We start from the raw sequence: 19,860 nt of genomic DNA, 5'->3' as shown, positions 1-19,860 counted from the left end.
CTTGGTTTTTGGTGATAAATCACTTGTTTTAGCTTTTGATGTCATAGTAAGGTTAAAGATGCAAAGCTATATAATTGTAATGGTCGTAGGTTTTGAATCAAATTGTCCCAGGTATCTCTAAGTTGTGGCTTGGATCTGTGATCCAGTTATAGACATTGGATCCAGTGTCTGAAATTACTGCCTGCCCGCCTGCCCGTGACTGGTAACTTTTCTGTCGGGCAGCAGGAAATTTTCCAACACCTGCCCGACTGTCTAGCAGATAATTTTATGACTACTTTCGTATTCAGTTATATTTAAACTGTAGATTCCAAGTAATTATTTTTTCAACTTGAATCAAGACTTTAGACACATTTGTCTCTCAATTTTTGCGATTTTTCAATGTTTATGATGTCTGAATGTAAGCATGGAGCTTTGAAGATGCACTACAGCTCTTATGGGCCACCTGCCTGACTATCTTGTTGGGTCTTTATTTGAAACACTGATTGGATTGGTTGTGACTTTGTTTGTCGGTGTTGTTAACAGCCGTTGTTCGAGACCAGGACAAGACACACATCAAGGCCAAACCAGAACCAGGCAGTCCTCCCCGTACAACGCTGCTCGGGACAATCTTCTCCCCTCTGTACCCCAACTACACCCAGGATGGTCAGTATCACTTATAAACACTGTAGGGGGCACACGTAGCCCAGTTGTCTAAGGCGCCGTGATCGCTGTGCAGAGTTGCGTCCCTTGGGCGCGCCAGAAGCCTATGATTGTGGGTTTGAATCTCGGTTCGCCCCGATTATGTTTCTAGGTTTGTCAGCACCATACCCGTGCTCGTGGGATTCACCGAAGTGGTAAACCTCTGAGACCTGCATCACCTCGGGCTTTCCTCCCACATTAAGCTGACACGCAGTGATATAACTGGAATACTGTTAAAAGCGGCGTTAAACCCAACTCACTCACTCACTCACTCACTCACTCACTCACTATAAACACTGTAAACACAGTCATCTCTATTTCCCCTGAAAACTGCGACTATGCTTGATCCCCGGCTGTGTCATACCAAAAGACGTTAAAAGATGTTACTTGTTGTTAACCTGTCTGTCTGTCTGGGACAAACAAGGGCTGGTTGTCACGGAGTCAGTATACTGTGTCTTTTAACGTCTTTTGGTATGACGCGGTCGGGAATGGAACTCCAGACCTTCCACTCTCCGGGCGGACGCTCTACCACTAGACCTAAAGACTCCCTTTAATTTAAAATACTGTAATGATGATGTCTTATTTTTGTGGAGCTGATGAAGAGTTCTTGTGATGTTGATCTTGATGTTGATGTTGACAGAGACAGACCTGACGTCACCCAAGCAGGAGCTGGAGGAGATTGCCAGGTCCCTCATCCTTGACCTGACATCGACGGAGGCTGAGTCAGACAGTGCTGCATCTAGTAAGTATTGTCCTCATCCTTGAGAGCCAATAAACACTAGTAGAAGTTTTGAGCACACTGATTATTGCTTAGCTACAGCAGAACTTTCAAAAGCAATCACAAAAGCAATTTGTGACGATTGCTGACTGTGGCATGAAATATCAAACAAACAAACCAGGTGTTTGACACTAACACTTCTGCCTTAGCTTGAATCTATCAAGGACCAGTAAAATTATATTAAAGGTGGTCCGGTGGTCTAGTTTTATTTTGGGACCAACAAAGTAATTTAAGTTAGTATGACTTTTAAAATCTGCAGTAGACTCTGAACTCTGAGCAGAACCAGCACCCTAAACAACCTAGTGTGGTACAGTGGTTACAGAGCTTCAGATAAGCTGCGTATCTGCGTGAAATACGCATCAGAAATGCAGAAATACGCAGTAAAATCAAATCCAAGCGTATCAAATACGCAACGAACATTACAGATACGCTACAAAAATAAAACTTGTGCGTATCATCAAAATATTGTGAAGTAACCCTGCATATTCGATTAGCAAATCAGCAACTTATTTTGAAATTATAAACGGGCATTCCATCAACCTTGCCAAACTCCATGATGACAGTTACATCATGATCATTTGCCATCACACTTTCTTGTGGAAGTATCGTGGTATTTTTGAGTCCTATAAAGCTCTCGAACCCACACGACACCAGTTTGCTGGGACTAGATGAATAGTGTTTTTAAATATTTAACTTAAATACCCACATGTGTAAAAACTAGTGGGTAACAGAAATTTGAATACCCAGATAGAATAACTGATACCCAGTGATTTTAAAATGCATGGGTAAAATACCCACAACACCAAAAGCTTATCTGGAGCTCTGGAACGCGGGAGGGAACTAGTGCATCTGAGGTATTGTCTTTATGACCTATGTATGTATTACACACACGATCTGGGAAAGCACCCTTCTTAGTCAGAACCGTTGTCTAGTAGAGATTCCACAGGACCAGAAGATATTGCTAGTTGTGCCCTTTGGACTACTGCCAACTCTTGGTCAGTGTCAAAGACACCCGTGAAGATCCTGATTTCGAAGAGGTCTTCAGCAACCTGTGCTTGTTGGAAGAGGCGAATATGCTTGTCATGAGAGGTGACTAACGGGATCAGGTGGTTTAGTGATTTGGTTGATGCAAGTCATGTCATGATGTTGATCGATGCTCATGCTATCAATCACTGGATTGTCCAGACTTGGTTATGAATAGGACGCCGTCATATGGCTGGAATATTGCTGAGTGCGGCATTAAACAAGCCAGCAAACAGTGTGAAACACAGCGAGTGATGACAGTTGGTGCTCAGTGTGAGGTATATATGGGTTATCACGGATGGTAAATATCCTGCATTAGGAATAAACATTGTATCAGCGAGCCTTGGCGACTATTTTAATTTGTTGAGAAGGTTTCAAGCCGCAGAGGTCTACAAGCACAGATATGGCTACTGATCCCACTTGCCCTTGCAAAATTGTTTCGAAATTTATATCTCCAAAGTTGCCAAAACTTATAATATGCCTTAGCAACGTCACAGTTAGACACTGATTTTCGGTATATTAGACTGTTCTTTTGATAATGATAGCAATTATCCCTGTAGTTAATCCAGGTTCCCGATGGTAAATTCTGACTCGATCGCCGAATGACGAGGGCGACGCCATGATTGTATATAAACAGTGAAAGAAGTCCTACTTGACCTTTGATATTTGCATCTTTATCCGCATATGACCCCAATGGATATCGTTTTTATCCTTTGGCTTTATCCTGCCGAGAAAGGGGACGGTCGGGTAGCCTAGTGGTTAAAGCGTTCGCTTGTCACGCTGAAGACCCGGGTTCGAATCCCGATATGGGTACAATGTGTGAAGCCCATTTCTGGTGTCCCCCGCCATGATATTGCTGGAATATTGCTAAAAGCGGCGTAAAACCAAACTCACTCACTCACCTGCCGAGAAACCTACCCAATATATGATAAACTGACTAATGTGTTGTGCAGGTAAGGAGAACGAGGACCCGGACATGGACAACGGCGTGGAGTGTAAGGAGGCGTACACCGCCGAGAAGGTGATGGAGGAGAACAACAACGGCAGCCTCGTCACCTACAACCCCGCTGTCCCCCCTGAGTGCAACACCTACACTGCCGCCCCCGCCCCCAACCCCGAGGAGAACCAGACTGAGGAGAACTACGAGTGGGAACAAGAACCTTACGATCCGTGAGTTTGTTCCTCCATAGTATAAGACTAGTTCACCGACTGTGGGGTCCATCTCTATGGAATGGGTTTTTAAAAAAAATTTTTTTTATTTTTTTAATATTTTTATGAGATTTGCCTTCAATATTTGTTGGGCCGGTTGGGTAGCCTAGTGGTTAAAGCGTTCACTCGTCATGCCGAAAAACCCGGGTTCGATTCCCGACATGGGTACAATATGTGAAGCCCATTATTGGTGTGCCCCCGCCGTGATATTGCTGGAATATTGCTAAAAGCAGCGTAAAACCATACTCACTCACTCAATATTTGTTCCTTTTCAGGCCTCAAAGTTGCTACTAAAACTGTCGCCAATGCAACCTTATGTTCAATTTGTCTACTGTCTAAAATTCAGACGTAGCCAAATGACTACCTTGAAAATATTTTGTGGCGACTAAATTCTATTGCTACACATTTGAAGACACAAAAATAAATAAAAGCTGATGTTGGAAAACACGTCTGTTAATAATTGTACCCACAAAAAATTCCCCCTTGAGTCAACAATGAACCAAAATACATAAATATTAATGTAGTTAGTACATACCTATATAATCAAGTAACATAAATTGCATCTTGTTCGAGTCACAAATAACAAAAATGAAGTACAGTTTCCACTAATAGTGCTATGACTTGTACATAAATTATTAATATAATAGTTATTTGATTAAAGATAATTTCAAATGATTTTGGCTGCATACAATATTGGCTTGACCTCTTAATTTTACCACTAGCTACCTGGAAAAAAATACTTGTAGGCATATGGCTACTTGGTAAAAATGTAAACTTTGAGGCTTGCTTTTATGGAATTATATATACGTAAAACCAGAGTGCGTAGGTCTGCTTTGTCTTTATGTTGATGAAGCCGTGAAGATCCGGGGTAGAATTGGTTTTCAGCAACACATGCTTGCCATAAAAAGCCGTCAGGCTCGCTATCGTGGTTGATGCTTGTCATGGTATCCCAATTGCGTGGATCGATGCTCATGATGTCGATCACTAATTGTCTGGTCCAGACTCAATTATTTACAGACTTCTTGGCAACTGAGATTTCATCTTCCCGAGACAAGAGAGTTAACCAAGACTATAAAAGTCCAGTTTCCACCCTTGCCTAGTTGGGCAAGGAAGGAAACGACTTTTAAAGTCAGTTAACTGTCTTGTCTGGGGAAGATGCTGAGATTGATGATAACTCTGGATGTCCCCGTTTCCCTGTGTTGCAGCTACATGATCATCCGCAGCTTGCCCCCCCTGACTGACGAGATGCGGGTGCGATCCCCAGCCTTGCCTCTCAAGACCAGAAGCTCACCCGAGTTTTCTTTAGTGCTAGATCTGGTAGGTGGTAACACTACAACACTGTTTCAAGCATAGTCTTTAGTGGAGCAGGGGCACGGGTGGCCCAGTCGTCAAAGGCGCCGCGATTCGCTGTGCAGAGTTGCGTCCCTTGGGCACGCCAGAAACCTTTGATTGTTGGTTCGAATCCCGGTTCGCCCCGATTATGTTTCAAGATTTGTCAGCACCATAACCGTGCTCGTGGGTTTTACCGAAGTGGTAAACGTCAGAGACCTGCATCACTTCGGACTTTCCTCCTACATTAAGCTGACACGCCGCGATATAACTGGTATATTGTTAGAAGCGGCGTTAAACCCAACTCGCTCACTCACTGTAGTGGAGCAAAAATAACTTGCAGAGTTGCAGCCCTTGACCATGCCAGGATCCACTTGTTTTAACACCTAAAGTTGAAGTAGGACAAGGGCCTTTTTTATGCCTAATTTTAAAAGTAACTTGGCAACTTGGTATCAAATTTATCAGACATAAAAAGGCTGTTAACTAGCTTTTCTCTTCATATTTTCAAGTTTTGGACTTCTGACATAATCATATTCATAAATATGTCTAAAATGAGTGAAAATGGCAGATTTTCTGAACTTAAAGACCTTATCTATCTTCTGAAAATAAGCTTGTATTAAATACTGACAATCTCTAAATTCAGCCCCTTTGTCCTTCCTTGCCTGAGAGACCCGTGAAGATCCGGGGTAGAATAGGTCTTCAGCAACCCATGCTTGCCGTAAAAGGCAACTATGCTTGTCGTAAAAGGCGACTAATGGGATCGGGTGGTCTGGCTTGGTTGATGCATGACATCGATCCCAATTGCGTGGATCGATGCTCATGATATTAATCACTGGATTGTCTGGTCCAGACTCGATCATATAGCTGGAATGTTGCTGAGTGTGGCGTTCAACAACAAACCAACCAACCAACCTTGCCTGAGAACTGAAACCAACAGTGTGGCGTTCAACAACAAACCAACCAACCAACCAACCTTGCCTGAGAACTGAAATGAAATCTGCCTGTTAGTCCAGTGTTGGAGGAATAGCCTAGTGGTTAAAGTGTTGCTCGTCACGCCGAAGGCCCAGGTTTGATTCCCCACATTGGGACAGTTTGTGAAGCCTGTGTCTGTTGCCCCTGCTATGATTTTGCTGGTTGCTGCTGAAAACGGCATTAAACCATGTGCCCTCATTACTGTTTCAGGACGAGACTTTGGTTCACTGTAGTCTGACGGAGCTGGAGGACGCAGCCTTCTCCTTCCCAGTGTTGTTTCAGGATATCACATATCAGGTAAATATCTCGTATTACACCTATTCCGGATATCTCACAGCAGGTAAAGATCTCGTATTACACCCATTCCGGATATCTCACATCAGGTAAATATCGTGTAGTACACCCATTCCGGATATCTCACAGCAGGTAAATATCTTGTAGTAAACCTATTCCGGATATCTCACAGCAGGTAAATATCGTGTTGTACATGCATTCTGGATATCACATATCAGGTAAATATCGTGTAGTACATGCATTCAGGATATCTCACATCAGGTAAATATCACATGTTTCAGGAAATTACATTTCAGATAATGTAAATCTGTAAATTAATACGAGTGCTGATCCCTAGCCAAAATGTGACTCGATATCATTGCATCTCCCCCCACCCCATCCCATGTGGAATGATGCATATCCTTACCTTGATTGAACCTTACCTTGATTCAATCAAACAGCGAATAGCACCGCTTATTAGCACTGAGAAGAGCACTTCCGTAAAATCAGTAAACAGTGTTTTCCTTAGAACAACACACAGTTTATATGTTTCCCTGTTGACTTGCATTAAGGAATTTCAAGGGCAATAAAATGATTGAACCAACACCACTTCACTGATTAGGATGTGGAGAAGGTGTCAACAAGCTTGACACGAGTGGGTTGAACTCTTGATCCCAGCAGTGATAACTTACCGGATGCCCATTGTGTAATTCCTATTCTTTGAATGACATTGTTATATACTTGTTACAACTGGGGGCGGTTGGGTAGCCTAGTGGTTAAAGCGTTAGCTAGTCACGCCGAAGACCCAGGTCCGATTCCCTACATGAGTACAATGTGTGAAACCCTTTCTGGTGTCCCCCGCCGTGAACAATGTCACATATAGAATGCTAACAGAGCTCCCTTGTAATACCAATTTTATGAAACGAGTGAATAGTTGTGGTATCTGACGAATGAAAGCGAGACAGATACCTTAACTATTCACGAGTTTCATAAAATTGGTTTTACATGTAGAGAGTTTAGTATTTTATTTATTACTTGCCATATATGATGTTTTTGAATTATACTGTTGAGTATGAATATTCTGACACCTAACGATCCACGGCATAGTCCAATTGAGTTTAACAGAATAATACTTCAAACACGTCAAAAGTTGAAACGTATGAATTTAATACCATACAACGGTCCACCTTTAGAATTCACAAAATTATCGTAGGTCTAAGACTATTGCAACTCGCATACTTTAACTTAGACTTCTGACTGTCGTTGCGTTACAATACGATCGCCTTGTGGAACGGGCCTTGCACCTCAAAGTTTACAATAACGTCACAATACCCGATGAAGTAATTTGTGGAATTTTGTTGCAAGATCCATTGGCGAAACAGTGCCATGTGACGTCAGCCTGGTAACAAGGTTGCTGGGGTCATCGAGTGTGCATAAGCTCCTCTCAGTGATCTATCAACTCCACACGCAATGTCGTTGAATAAGCCAAGGGATGTTGAGAGCTTTCAATATTTGTCAGAGTCAGAGAGTCAGGCTCGCTGACTTTGTTGATGCATGTCATCAATCCCAATTACCGTATATCGCTGTGTATAAGGCGAGTTTTTCGTACCTAAAATGAGGGGGCTAAGAAGGGGGGTCGTCTTATACACGGAGTCGAAGATCTCATTTTTTTCCACTGGCGATGTCAACCGGCGTCCGATAGCCAGCCCAGCATTTGACAAAAAAACTTCGCATTTCGTCCTAAATAACTGTTCCAATAACTATTTCCATACATAAACATGATTTGTATCTCTTTTCCTTGAATAAAGTTTAATAATTTATGCAAATAAAGTTGAAATGACCCTCGCCTCGATGCAGATTGTCAAACCAGCTGACACGGTAAAACAATCAACATCCGTGAGCAGAAAGCCGGAAGTACCGGTAAGCATTTGCATATTGCACATGTGACCTAACATGTGATAACCGGTGAAGCTGAAATCAATTCCCGCTGTTTTTACAGTTGTATTAACAAGTGTTGGAGACGGTGATTGTGAAATAAACACGCTGAATGTGAAGCAAACATAAGCCTTGTTAGTTACAACATAGTTAAGTGGCGATTAAATTACTCACCATTGTTTCATATATGTTATTACTTCATAAATGAATTTTATTTTACGGGCACCAATTTGGTGTCGTACCGTGTAAACACAAAATGGCGACGTGTGCTGGAGTTACACACGCGACCTATCATTGTAGAGAAAAAACAACGCAAGATAAACATATTTTTTATTGCATATATAAGGTTTGTGTGCGCACTTGTGATGTGTGCGAAATACGCATCAGTCAGAAAGCGCACGATAAATCTCCAAAGTAACTAACTAACTAACTTGTGATGTCTGTGTGCGAAATACGCTACAGTCGGCAAGAGCACGTTAAATCTTCTACCGGTATATCAGTCAGACTTGTGATGTGTTTCATTCCAGGTCGCCTTATACACGGAGTATAGGATTTTGGGTTGATTTTTAAGGCGTGTACAGGGGGGTCGTCTTATACGTGGGGTCGCCTTATACACAGCGATATACGGTACATGGATCGATGCTCATGATATTAATCATTGGAAATCATTTAAAAACAACAACAACCAACCAATCAACTTGATTCAGAAGGGTTCAGAAAAGATTGACCTTTGCCAATACGCTTCATTCTTATTTTGTGTGAATGAGACTGATTTATTTTTCCAGGTGTATGTGAGAACCCGACCGTTTTTCCGCGAGTTCCTTGAGCGAGTGTCACACCTGTTTGAAGTCATTCTGTTCACTGCTTCAAAGAAGGTGTATGCCGATAAACTCATGAATCTACTCGACCCCGATAAAAAGCTTATCAGGTAAGTGTCTGCTGTATGTAAACCCTACCAGTGATTAGGATCAGTGAAGATCTGGGGTAGAATAGGTCTTCAGCAACCCATGCTTGTCGTAAGAGGTGACTTACAGGATCAAGTTGTCAGGCTCGTTGTCTTTGCATGTCATTCTATCCCGATTGTGTTGATCGATACTCATGATCACTGGATTGTCTGGTCCAGACTCGATTATTTTACAGACCATTGGTTGTTAGGTTCAGCTGCTTGTGAATGGTTAATGGGGGGGGGGGGGGTGGTTGCAGGGTTAGAAACTAACAGTTTTTGTCCACTAGTCCTTATAATGATAACATATAGCAAAACCCTTAAAAATGGGCCAATTTCTACTAGTCCTTAGGATACCTTTACTATTGGGCAGTTTGGTAAGGACTACAGGACTAGTGCCAATTTCTAACGCTTGGGAGGGGGGGGGGGGGAATTCAATTAAGGGGAGGTAATCCTTATAGTTCTGATGCTACCCCACTAACTCAGCATACAATTTCTCTCATAAGCTTGAAAGTTATGTGATTTCAGCATAGATTCAACAGGGCTCCATTTAGCCATATAAAACATGCACACGTTCAGCCTGTCATTGAAAAATCCAATCTAATATTTATGCACGAAGTTACACTTACTCCTGTTTTGTATCACAGACATCGGTTGTTCCGAGAACACTGTGTGTGTATCAATGGCTACTACATCAAAGACCTGACGATCCTTGGACGAGACTTGTCCAAGACCATCATCATTGACAACTCCCCACAAGCCTTTGGGTACCAGGTGAGCACCACAATAGCGTGCTTAGAGCACATTACTTGAGATCCATACAATCTCTTTATCATCGGATCTATTACCCCATACGATGCCTCTCTACTACAAGGCCTGGAAAACCCACAATGTTAGCCAAACCCTGACAGAACCCAGCCCATATCATTTCTAGATCAACCTTCTATGATAGTTAGGTTTCAATTCTTTTCCACCCTTATTCGGAAAAGTTTCAAAAGGAAAAAGTATCCGCGTCTGAGATATTTTGTACTGTTACAAGGGGCGGTCGGGTAGCGTAGTGGTTAAAGCGTTTGCTCGTCACGCCGAAGACCCGGGTTTGATTCCCGACATTGGTACAGTGTGTGAAGCCCATTTCTGGTGCCCCCAGACGTGATATTGCTGGAATATTGCTAAAAGCGGCGTAAGACCATACTCACTTGTCCTGTTACAACTTAATTAACTGAGTATTTGTGTTAAATCAACTTGAAATCAAGCTGCACATGGTAATGTGCCATGGCAAATTCGAATGCTATTTGTATGACAACATATCCAAGTCCCCACTCCCCATCCCTATCAAAAGTTGAGTAGTATATTTTGTAACTTTTATTATTTCCATTAAGAACTGCCTGTATAGGTTTGTTTTAGAACTACAGAAGTCAAATATGACGGCCTCAAAGCTGATTGCATGATATAGCTGGAATCCTGATTTCTGAGACGTTAAAGACTCGCTATTGCTTTTGGGCCACCATCATATAGCTAGAATATTGCTGGATGCAACATAGGGCTTGTTCTTGCTTACAGGCCACAGACCTGTGAAGATCCGGTGTAGAATAGTTCTTCAGCAACCCATGCTTGCCGTAAAACATGACTATGCTTGTCGTAAGAGACAACTAACGGGATCGGGTGGTCAGGCTCACTGACTTGGTTGATGCATGTCATCGATCCCATGTTACGAGAATCGACGCTCATGATATCAATCACTGGTTTGTCTGGTTCAGACTCGATTATTTACAGACCGCCATCATATAGCTGGAATATTGCTGAGTGCGGCATTATAAAACAAACCAACCTAAGCGTACAGGCCACCATCATATGTCAACATGCAGTTACACCTTTATGGTTTGGTTGTTTGGTACACAGTTCTGTATTTTGAAAGATCACTCTCTTCTCATTTTCAGTTGGACAACGGTATCCCCATTGAAAGCTGGTTTGTTGACCAGCGAGATGACGAGCTTCTAAAACTGATCCCTTTTCTTGAGAGTTTAGTGGCCCTTGTAAGTGTAGAAGAATTATTTTGTTTGTCAGCGTTACATGTTTTATCCTTGTATGTGATCATTGCCTTCGCAAGGCGTTTAGTTTGTATGGACCGTATTAAAGTATCAACTGAAAATAATAATATTAAAAAAAATTTGAAAGTTTTAAAAGTTTTTTATGTGTATGTGCATATTTTTTAAATATTGTTTTTGGATTGAATATATTTATGTATTTTTTTTACATTAAGCTCATTTTCAATACATTTTGTTTTTTGGACTAGTTTTGTATGAACTATATTAAAGCATCGACTATAAATAAACGTGAACAAATCTTGTTTTTTTGCTAACATATGAAATATAAAACATATATTCAAAAAATTAATTGTTTTGATTGTATATGTTTTTTGTATTGTTTACTGTACGTTTGTATTATGGCCGAAGTTAACTACTTAAACGTGATGTGTTCTGTTTCCTTGATATTTGTTCCTTGATGTTTCAGAATGAAGACGTAAGACCTTACATTCGTGAACGCTTTCGGTTACACACTTTGCTGCCTCCCTAATCCACCGGTGGAAGACAGGAGTTCTCTCCCTTTAAGAGAAAATGGCACTTGTACAGACATTGGATGTTGGGTCGTCATCAGTCGGGATGTCATTCTGTCAGGGGAGAAGTTATTGTGTTCAACCTTTCTCTCCAAAATTGTGCCTATAGTATTGTGTGGTTTAACCTAGTCAATAATTGGTCCCTTTTTTCACAAAACAATCTCAGCTTCCATCTCATGTAGGAGCGTAGTCATAGGGCAAGAACGTTGGACCTGTTCTTTTGTGACGATGTCACAACTTCTTAACCACAGATTTGTATACTTTTTGCTCCAAATTCAAATTAATAAGTGTCAATTTAATAGATTCATCACATAGAAATGTAGAAAACTATGAACCTAGAGATCGGAATATTTGTAGTGATTCTTTAAGGTGAAAAAGTTGTAATAATTCTCTTACCTGTGACATGAGTGTCCATAGAAGACAAAATAATCTGAATTTTAAGAGCTTCGATAAGTATAATTATTGTGTTCAGGGGAGAATAACTCTCGTGAAGAATGTCATCCCGTTCTGAGGTAGCCCATGCCATGCATTCTGTTGTCACACTTGACTTTCAAGAAAAGGACAAAAACAAACCCACTGTATTTGTTTGTAAATGTTTCTTGTTAAGGTTTCTCATCAGTGATTTTACTGTAGTTATTTGTGAGATATTAATATATATTATATTTCTTGTACAAAACCACTTGAAGCCCACTGTACACACTTACCTAGATCCAGAAGTATAGATCAATTTCTCTGTGCCGTCCAATTTCACCGAGTCAATTTTCAAATTCATTTCTTTAACAAAAGGCTGAGAAATATTCCGAATTTGCTGCAAAAGCTACAGTTGTTTGTTTGTGTGTACACAGGGTGAAAATTTCTGTTATTGTCATAAATTTTTATTTTTCTGAAAGATGTTCATTAATTTCTGAGAATGAAAATGGTTATTTTAGAGATTCACTGTTAAACGTATTGACAATGTCTTGTCAGGGCTAAACTGTATCTTATTCAGGCCTTGAACAAGGATTGGATTTCTATGAAAAATATGAGAATATTTGTTAGATTTAAGAGCTATACATGAAAGGGTATATGGCACCTGTTTCGTCTCTTTGCTGACGTAGCAGACCCAGACGAATTCTGCGGGTTCAAATTACAAAATTCTGCAGGTTCAAATTGCAAAATTCTGCGGAAAGGTTATCAAAATTCTGCAGGTTCATATTACAAAATTCTGCGGTAATACAAAATTCTGCTGGAAGGTTATAAAATTCTGCAGGTTCAAATTACAAAATTCTGCTGTAATTACATAACTGTTTCCCCTAAAACTTAATACAAACTTGTTTATTTCCATAAAATGTTTAATCTCTTGCATATAGACATTTCAAGACCTAAAATTATGCAAATACATATGCATAGTGTCTGATAATTATTGTTGGTTAGATGTAAATATAGTTTATATAGTCGTAATACCAGAAGAACATTTTAAAGTGAGAATGATATAATTCAAATTGTTTTATTCTAGGATTCATATTTTTTATGTTTGAATCACATGAATCTTTGAGCATTGTTTGAGTGCAAAATTATTGAGAAGCTTGAAAATAATGAAAATTAGAAGCTTGAAAACAATGAAAATTGGTGTATTGATTGATAACAAGAGGCAAGTTTCACAATTCTGCAGTAAGTTACATTTTCTGCAAATTGCAGAATTCGTCTGGGACTGACTTAAGCCCCATTAATGCTGTGTTGTTGACACTGTCAACTGTTCTGAAGAGTTGAGAATTGAACTCATAAAGTGAGGTTGTACATGTTATCTGAAGTCAGCATTGGAAGTCTTGTGATGATGTGAAGATCAGGATCCGACTATGTTATGGATTTACAAAAAAAATTCTATTTAAAAACATTTTGGTTGAAAAGAATCTTGTGACAAACGAAATCTTTTGGTGTTCACTTATGGTCGGATATGAGAAACTGCTTGTTGAAAAAAAAGATAGTTTGTGCCTTATGTACTCTGTGACCATAGTCTAGTCAATAACTTTTGACATGTGGAATGCGAAAAAAACCTGTTTCTCTTCGCCCCTTTCAGAATCAGATGATGTTAAAGATTAGGTTCGGAGTATCCATATGAAGACCATTTTTACCTTAAAAGATTTTTTTAAAGTCTTGAATATACATGATTACCATGGAATACACAACGCGAACAGTAAATCTGCATATATTTTTAATCCATTTTGACATTGACATACCTATTTCTGTATTTAAAATTAAATATTTTTTTTCGATATCAAGTATGATTTACCTGTTATCATCAAGGAAGCGATATCTATTTATGCTTAGAGATTGATGTGTTAAGAATTGATATCTTACCTTTTTAATCTTTATGGGCAGCGCAAATGTTTGTACTCTATCCTTATGGATTTTGGTGTCTAATGCCTCACAGCTCTGTTTCGTGTGAACAAGTAACTTTAGTGCTTTGTCAGCTAGAGGGCTGTGCATTTTGTATCAGTTTGGTTTTAAACCACTTTTTATCGTTTTCATGATGTGATGAAATTATTTATTCTCAGCAAATGAAATATTTCTCATAGCATCATTTGTTCATGTGTATAAATTTTAAGCGTACACCACATCTTGCATTGAGTCCTGTACAATTTTTTTGTGCCTAGTTAATTTTGCCAGAATTGTAAATATTTTTAGCATTTCAACACTTTATAGCTTCTTTCGTTTTATACCGTCTTAGCTCTTTTGTTTGTTGATGATGATATGGATTATTTGTATTCTGAAACTGCTGCCTTTCTTCAGAAAACTAGCTTTTATTGAGTGCATGGAATTTGATTTGAGTTGATCAGGAACGACAAGCTTCTGATCTTCCACTTGTTCTACGGGGGAAAGTTATCAGTTGTTGTTCCTGGTCAATGAGGAATCATATGAGCATTAGTGCATTTTAGTCGGAATGAAAGACTGAAGTATACAGACTTTCCTTCCCAAAGAAAAATGTTCAAATAAAATTGTCTTGATATAGTCATATGTTACTCTACTAGTTACGTCATCAAGTATGTTTATTGCTTATTTTATTCAGCGATTTTGTTACTTGTGTCAAAATTGCTGTCATTTTGTTGAAGAAAAAAGTTCTGTTTCGTGATTGGGGGCAGGTAACTCCGTTTAGATACTGAATTACCTCCCTTCGCATAAAACAGGACCTGTTCCTATGATAGATATCACTTTTGAAAGTTTTGTTTGGGTTTTTTGATCAGCATCTTTTTTAAAACATGGAATAATTATTTTTTCGCTCAAAATGTTTCCAGTTGATTTTTTAAAGGGGACCAACCATTCGATATTACGAAGGGCCCTGTTCTTATATATTTTTTAAATATTGGAGAAAAGAAATTTGTCTCAGGTTTTATAAAAATGATAAAACTTGTTTCGATGGACATGCATTAATAAAAAATAAGATGGCTCTACAATATTTAATGAGGGGTCCCCAATACACTGAACTTAAAAGAGGGGACAATGAATATTTTTGGGGGATATTTTTTGTAGTGAAGACCTGAGAGCCCAATTTCTTCAAAATACCCCCAGAATATTAATGATCCGAACTTTTTTGGTTCAGTATTTATATGACAAGAGCCAAAGGGTTGTGTTTTACAATGTGCTCATTCGTTTGATAGTGTCCTGTTGAAATCATTTGGTCAGTCCTAGGAGAAACTTTCTCCAAACTCACTCCATGCTCATAAGAAAACAATTGTCTCATGATCTTTCTCTCATTCACTTTGAATAACCAGTGTACAGAGGGTTGACGACATAAATAAGGGAGATAACTCTCATCAGAGTTCTCTCCCTTTGCTTGAGTGGGTGCTTTTAGGATGGCAGTTATTGATGCAGTCCGATGTCATTTCCTGATCTAGCAAATACTTAGTTTGAAACGTTTGAAATGTTGATATTCTTCTAAAAGCATTTGCAATTTTTGATGAGTATCAGTTTAAATTCCGGATTAAACTGATCTATAAACTGTTCTAAAGTTACGTTGGGTAGGCCACATTACTATATTAACAGGAATAGACATTGCTGTTAGGAAGTCCCGAACCTTTCTGCAAGACATCGTCAGTAATGATGTAGTCATTACCTATATTTTTGCCTGTCATTTAAGAGCTGCAATTCTTGTACATTGTTGTGTCCCTTAGCTGCACCAGGATTCGGGTTCTGAAGCTGTGGATATCAACATTATGCTATGGGTTTCACCAAAGTGGTAAACGTTTACAATATGTATTACTTTGGGGGCTTTCCTCCCACGTAAAACTGACACACCGCATTCAACGTAATAAGCGCACACGGCGATATTTGCTAATATATTGGTAAGTGGACGATCCCAATTAGCGCCTTCTAATTGATCAATGTACACAGGAGTTATTTATTTGCGTATAATACACACTCGTGTGTTATATGCACCCTTAATTATGGGCAATTAAATTCTGGAAAAATATATCTGTTGTATATATAAACATTTCAGGCTGTCAGCATAAACCACGAAATATATGTTTCAACTCTGTTTTGTTTTCACCAAAATAATATTCTAATAAGAGCCCCCAATTTCCAATTTTGAGAGCGCCCTGGACGCTTATTATGTCGAATATGGTACCCGGATTTACTTGTACTGATCACTATAGAATGTAACCCCAGTCACTCACTCGTGTGTCTGTTAGCCAGCTGTACCCATGAGTTATTCTTGGTGAAATGTCTATAGGCAGCACAGCATTAGATCTCCATGTGTTAACTCAACTCGTCTAGTCCTAAATGGCACGCAAATGTTTTTCATCACTTTTGATCCAATTTTGTGTAGGTTCCAAATCTATATCTCATTATTTTAGTAATATACTTTGTTTGGTTTTTCGTTTGGAAGGAACAAGTGCAATTTTCCATGGCCATTTTTGAAAGAACCAGTAGTCTTTGGACCTTGTTGGAAGAAAATGAAATCCCTTCTTTCAGATTTTTAGAAAATGTTGTTTCCATGGGCTTCATTGAGGTAAATACTTGTCAGGATTTGGTCACAGTAATAGTGAAATGAGTCGTGAGTGGATATTTGAAAATAATATGGTTGTGCTCAATACATTTGACCATTAGTCAGTGTAAACGTTGGTTTCACATTTTACTTGAAGTTTATCTCATGACGAAGTAAGGCATATTTGGTGCAATAATGATTTTCTTTAGACGGAAGATTAGAAGATTAGGTCTAGATTTTCTGTGTTGTTTTTTCGTGTTACATTTTTCTTTCCTTCTTAGATTCTATGCAAGGAAACCATGAATACGTTTATCTTTGGAGAAAAGTGAATAGGAAAAGCGTAAGTTTGTGTGAATATTTTATCCATATACGCAATTTCTTATTGTTATGTCTTTTACAAATGCGTGTTGCAGTCATGAAAGAAACAATGATGTTTGTATCATGTTCATATGAATTTGTGTATAGTTGCAGATTTTTGTTATTTCTGCTATTTTACCTATGTTGTAATTTTCCCATTATAGAAACCCAAAAATATCCACCATAACACATTTTGTACAGTCGCACAATGCCAGATTGTTCCGCACAGCAGGAAACTATTCTCAACAGCGTCATTATGGTAATGAACATCTGATATTATCTACTGATGTCGAGGTAGGGAACGTCAGTGTTATATTGAAGAATATTCATTCAGTGATGATTTTGTGTATATTTATGTATTTAACATACAATTATGAGTCCATTTTTTAGGAACTTTGGAAGTAATATTGCAAATCTTAAAAGAAACTCACAATGAGCCCTCAATAAATACTTTTGCTTTCTGATAATTTTGACTATAAGCCAGATTATTCTGTTTAATGCTAAGTCAAAAGATAAACTGCTTTTACATGTTTATTGCTTCCTGTGTATTTTGACACCAAGGGAAATTATATTTCAGGTCTTGAACCAATACAATATGGCCTTTTGACCCAAATTATTGAAATTAATTTTTGGAAAATGTTAAAGATTATTTTCAAAACATTTCCTAATAATCTATGTGAAATAATCTTGATACTGTAAATCCTTGAAAAAAGACTGAGGGTGCATGTTTCTTTGGGAAGCAAACATTGTGGCATTAAGATTTTGTTTTGATTGTGTTATGAAACATTTAACACTTGCCATTAGCATTCGTTCATCATTGCCTGATTTGACACGAACACCACACCCAGGAGTAGCTGACAAGATTCTCCATGTGGAACTGAGGCCGAGTTGGGGAAAGCATCTTGTCAAGGATTTACAGCAACTGTGTACATGTATGTTGTTACCCAAGTATACTTGTTATATCGTCTCTCTGGTGTGTGAAGTCAGAAGTACTTAAACCATACACTGTATCAAGGGGGTACATCGTTGGATAGCATCCAACGCATACAATGGTTGTGGCACACCCATATACCAAATCTGAATATGTTAGCTTGGTAACAGCAAATTTGACACTTTATGTCAGATGATTTTGGGTTTAATCATAAGGAACTTGTCCCCATTGTGTTTTTCTAATGGAAATTGACCATTTTTTTAAAAAGCAATTGACAAAATGCATGGAAAATCATCAGGTTCTTGTTCTGGGGGGATTTATTTCTAGCAGAGATGGAGGAGGGACATTTCAGGGTCAGGATGTAGAAAGACCATATTCAAAACCATAAAGGGTATGGTTCAACAAGTAGGCTACCACTGAAAGGGAGTATTGCCAGGGTCTAAGTTGTTGTTCAACACTGCACTCAGCAATATTCCAGCTTTGTGAAGGATGCCAGTTAGAAGTCTGGACCAGATAATCCAGTGATTAACATCATGAACATCGATCCACGCAATTGGGATACCATGACATGCACGAGCCGAGTCAGCGAGCCTGACTACCCGATCCCATTAGTTGGGTCTTACTACAAGCATGGTCATGTTATACAGCAAGCATGGGTTGCTGAAGACCTATTATGACCGTGTGATGCCAGGCACTCGATTTGTTGGATCTCATCTATTGTTTGTAACATTGACATTTCTTTTTGACCTAAGTTCTTCCCATTTCAGAACTACGTCCATTAGCATGTGCTGTTTCTCACGATTCAAAAGTATTGTCGGGAGGCCTTTTTAGCAGAGACTGGATAATATTTGGGCTAAACGGAACATGTATGTAAGATTGTGCTTGTATATTTGGGGCTGGTTGTGTTTTCACTTCAATACTGGCTTTCCTTGTGCATAAAAACTGCATCAAATTGCTTGAACTGTTTTGAGGTCATAGATACTGAATTGGAAAATAGGACTTACTTAAGAAACAATGTTGGATACTTATTCATTGTAGGAAAGTCGAAAGATTTTGCATTTTTTTCAGGATTTCGCAACGAGTTTAAGAAGATTTGCAGTTATTTCATTCAGTTGTGACTTGGAATATGGATTTGATTTTGTTGAGAATGTTTGGTGTTACCGCCAGTACTATTCAGTGCCATGCATTGCAGTTTTACAAATATTTGTTTTTGCTTGTATACACTTGTTAGAATTGTTAGCCTAGCGACTTCACACACCACAGAAATAGAATCATTTGTACATGTCCGATGTTTGTGAAATATTTTAGAATAAATAGCTTTTTATTTTGAACGTTGTGTTCTGTTATTTCATAAAAACGAAAGACCTAGGATTGGTTCATCCAAAGATTGTCATGATACAACTAAAATACTTTTTGAAGCCATGTAAAACTCACTCATCTCTCCGTTTTTGAATATGGAGTATAAAAGGTGACACGTTTGCCATAACGATGTAATGAGGATTGAGTTGAATGGTATGACTCGGTAAATCTCGTAATACACATCCCGTCGACAGTTTACTTATGCAAATCAAAACACGATATTTCATCGCTTGATCGAAAACAGGACTCTGAGAGAACTGAATCGTGTATATATATACAAATGGTGCGGGCCTTATTGATACTGCCACCGAGTAAAATGCGAGGCGATGCTTTCATGTTTTATGTCACGTACTAGGCTGCACTCTACCAAATCAGAATCAAGATGTGCGGTGAGAAGGTTGGCAGCTGTGATTGTTTGTTTGTTAAATATTAGGCCGCACTCAGCAATATTCTAGCTATATGACGTCTGTCTGTAAATAATCTAGTCTGGACCAGA

The 19,860-nt window shown here is 39.0% G+C and overlaps 1 protein-coding gene across 1 annotated transcript in view; it reads left to right on the top strand.

Annotated features, from left to right (window-relative positions):
- Positions 1-19,336, top strand: part of LOC139461004 (CTD small phosphatase-like protein 3) — a 50,668-nt gene extending 31,332 nt beyond the window's left edge. Inside the window, exons 4-12 of the mRNA XM_071242471.1 lie at positions 523-642; positions 1,319-1,420; positions 3,433-3,649; positions 4,894-5,005; positions 6,200-6,286; positions 8,983-9,125; positions 9,788-9,914; positions 11,078-11,173; positions 11,652-19,336. Coding sequence (XP_071098572.1) covers positions 523-642; positions 1,319-1,420; positions 3,433-3,649; positions 4,894-5,005; positions 6,200-6,286; positions 8,983-9,125; positions 9,788-9,914; positions 11,078-11,173; positions 11,652-11,714 — 1,067 coding nt within the window. The 3' untranslated portion in view covers positions 11,715-19,336. The remainder of the gene's footprint in view (positions 1-522; positions 643-1,318; positions 1,421-3,432; positions 3,650-4,893; positions 5,006-6,199; positions 6,287-8,982; positions 9,126-9,787; positions 9,915-11,077; positions 11,174-11,651) is intronic.
- Positions 19,337-19,860: the final 524 nt, after the last annotated feature.

This window comes from Haliotis cracherodii, unplaced genomic scaffold (assembly GCF_022045235.1).
Source record: "Haliotis cracherodii isolate W230 unplaced genomic scaffold, xgHalCrac1.p SCAF_14, whole genome shotgun sequence".
Lineage (NCBI taxonomy): Eukaryota > Metazoa > Mollusca > Gastropoda > Lepetellida > Haliotidae > Haliotis > Haliotis cracherodii.
The sequence above is the reverse complement of the archived record's forward strand: the minus strand, read 5'-3'. Positions and strand labels throughout refer to the sequence as shown.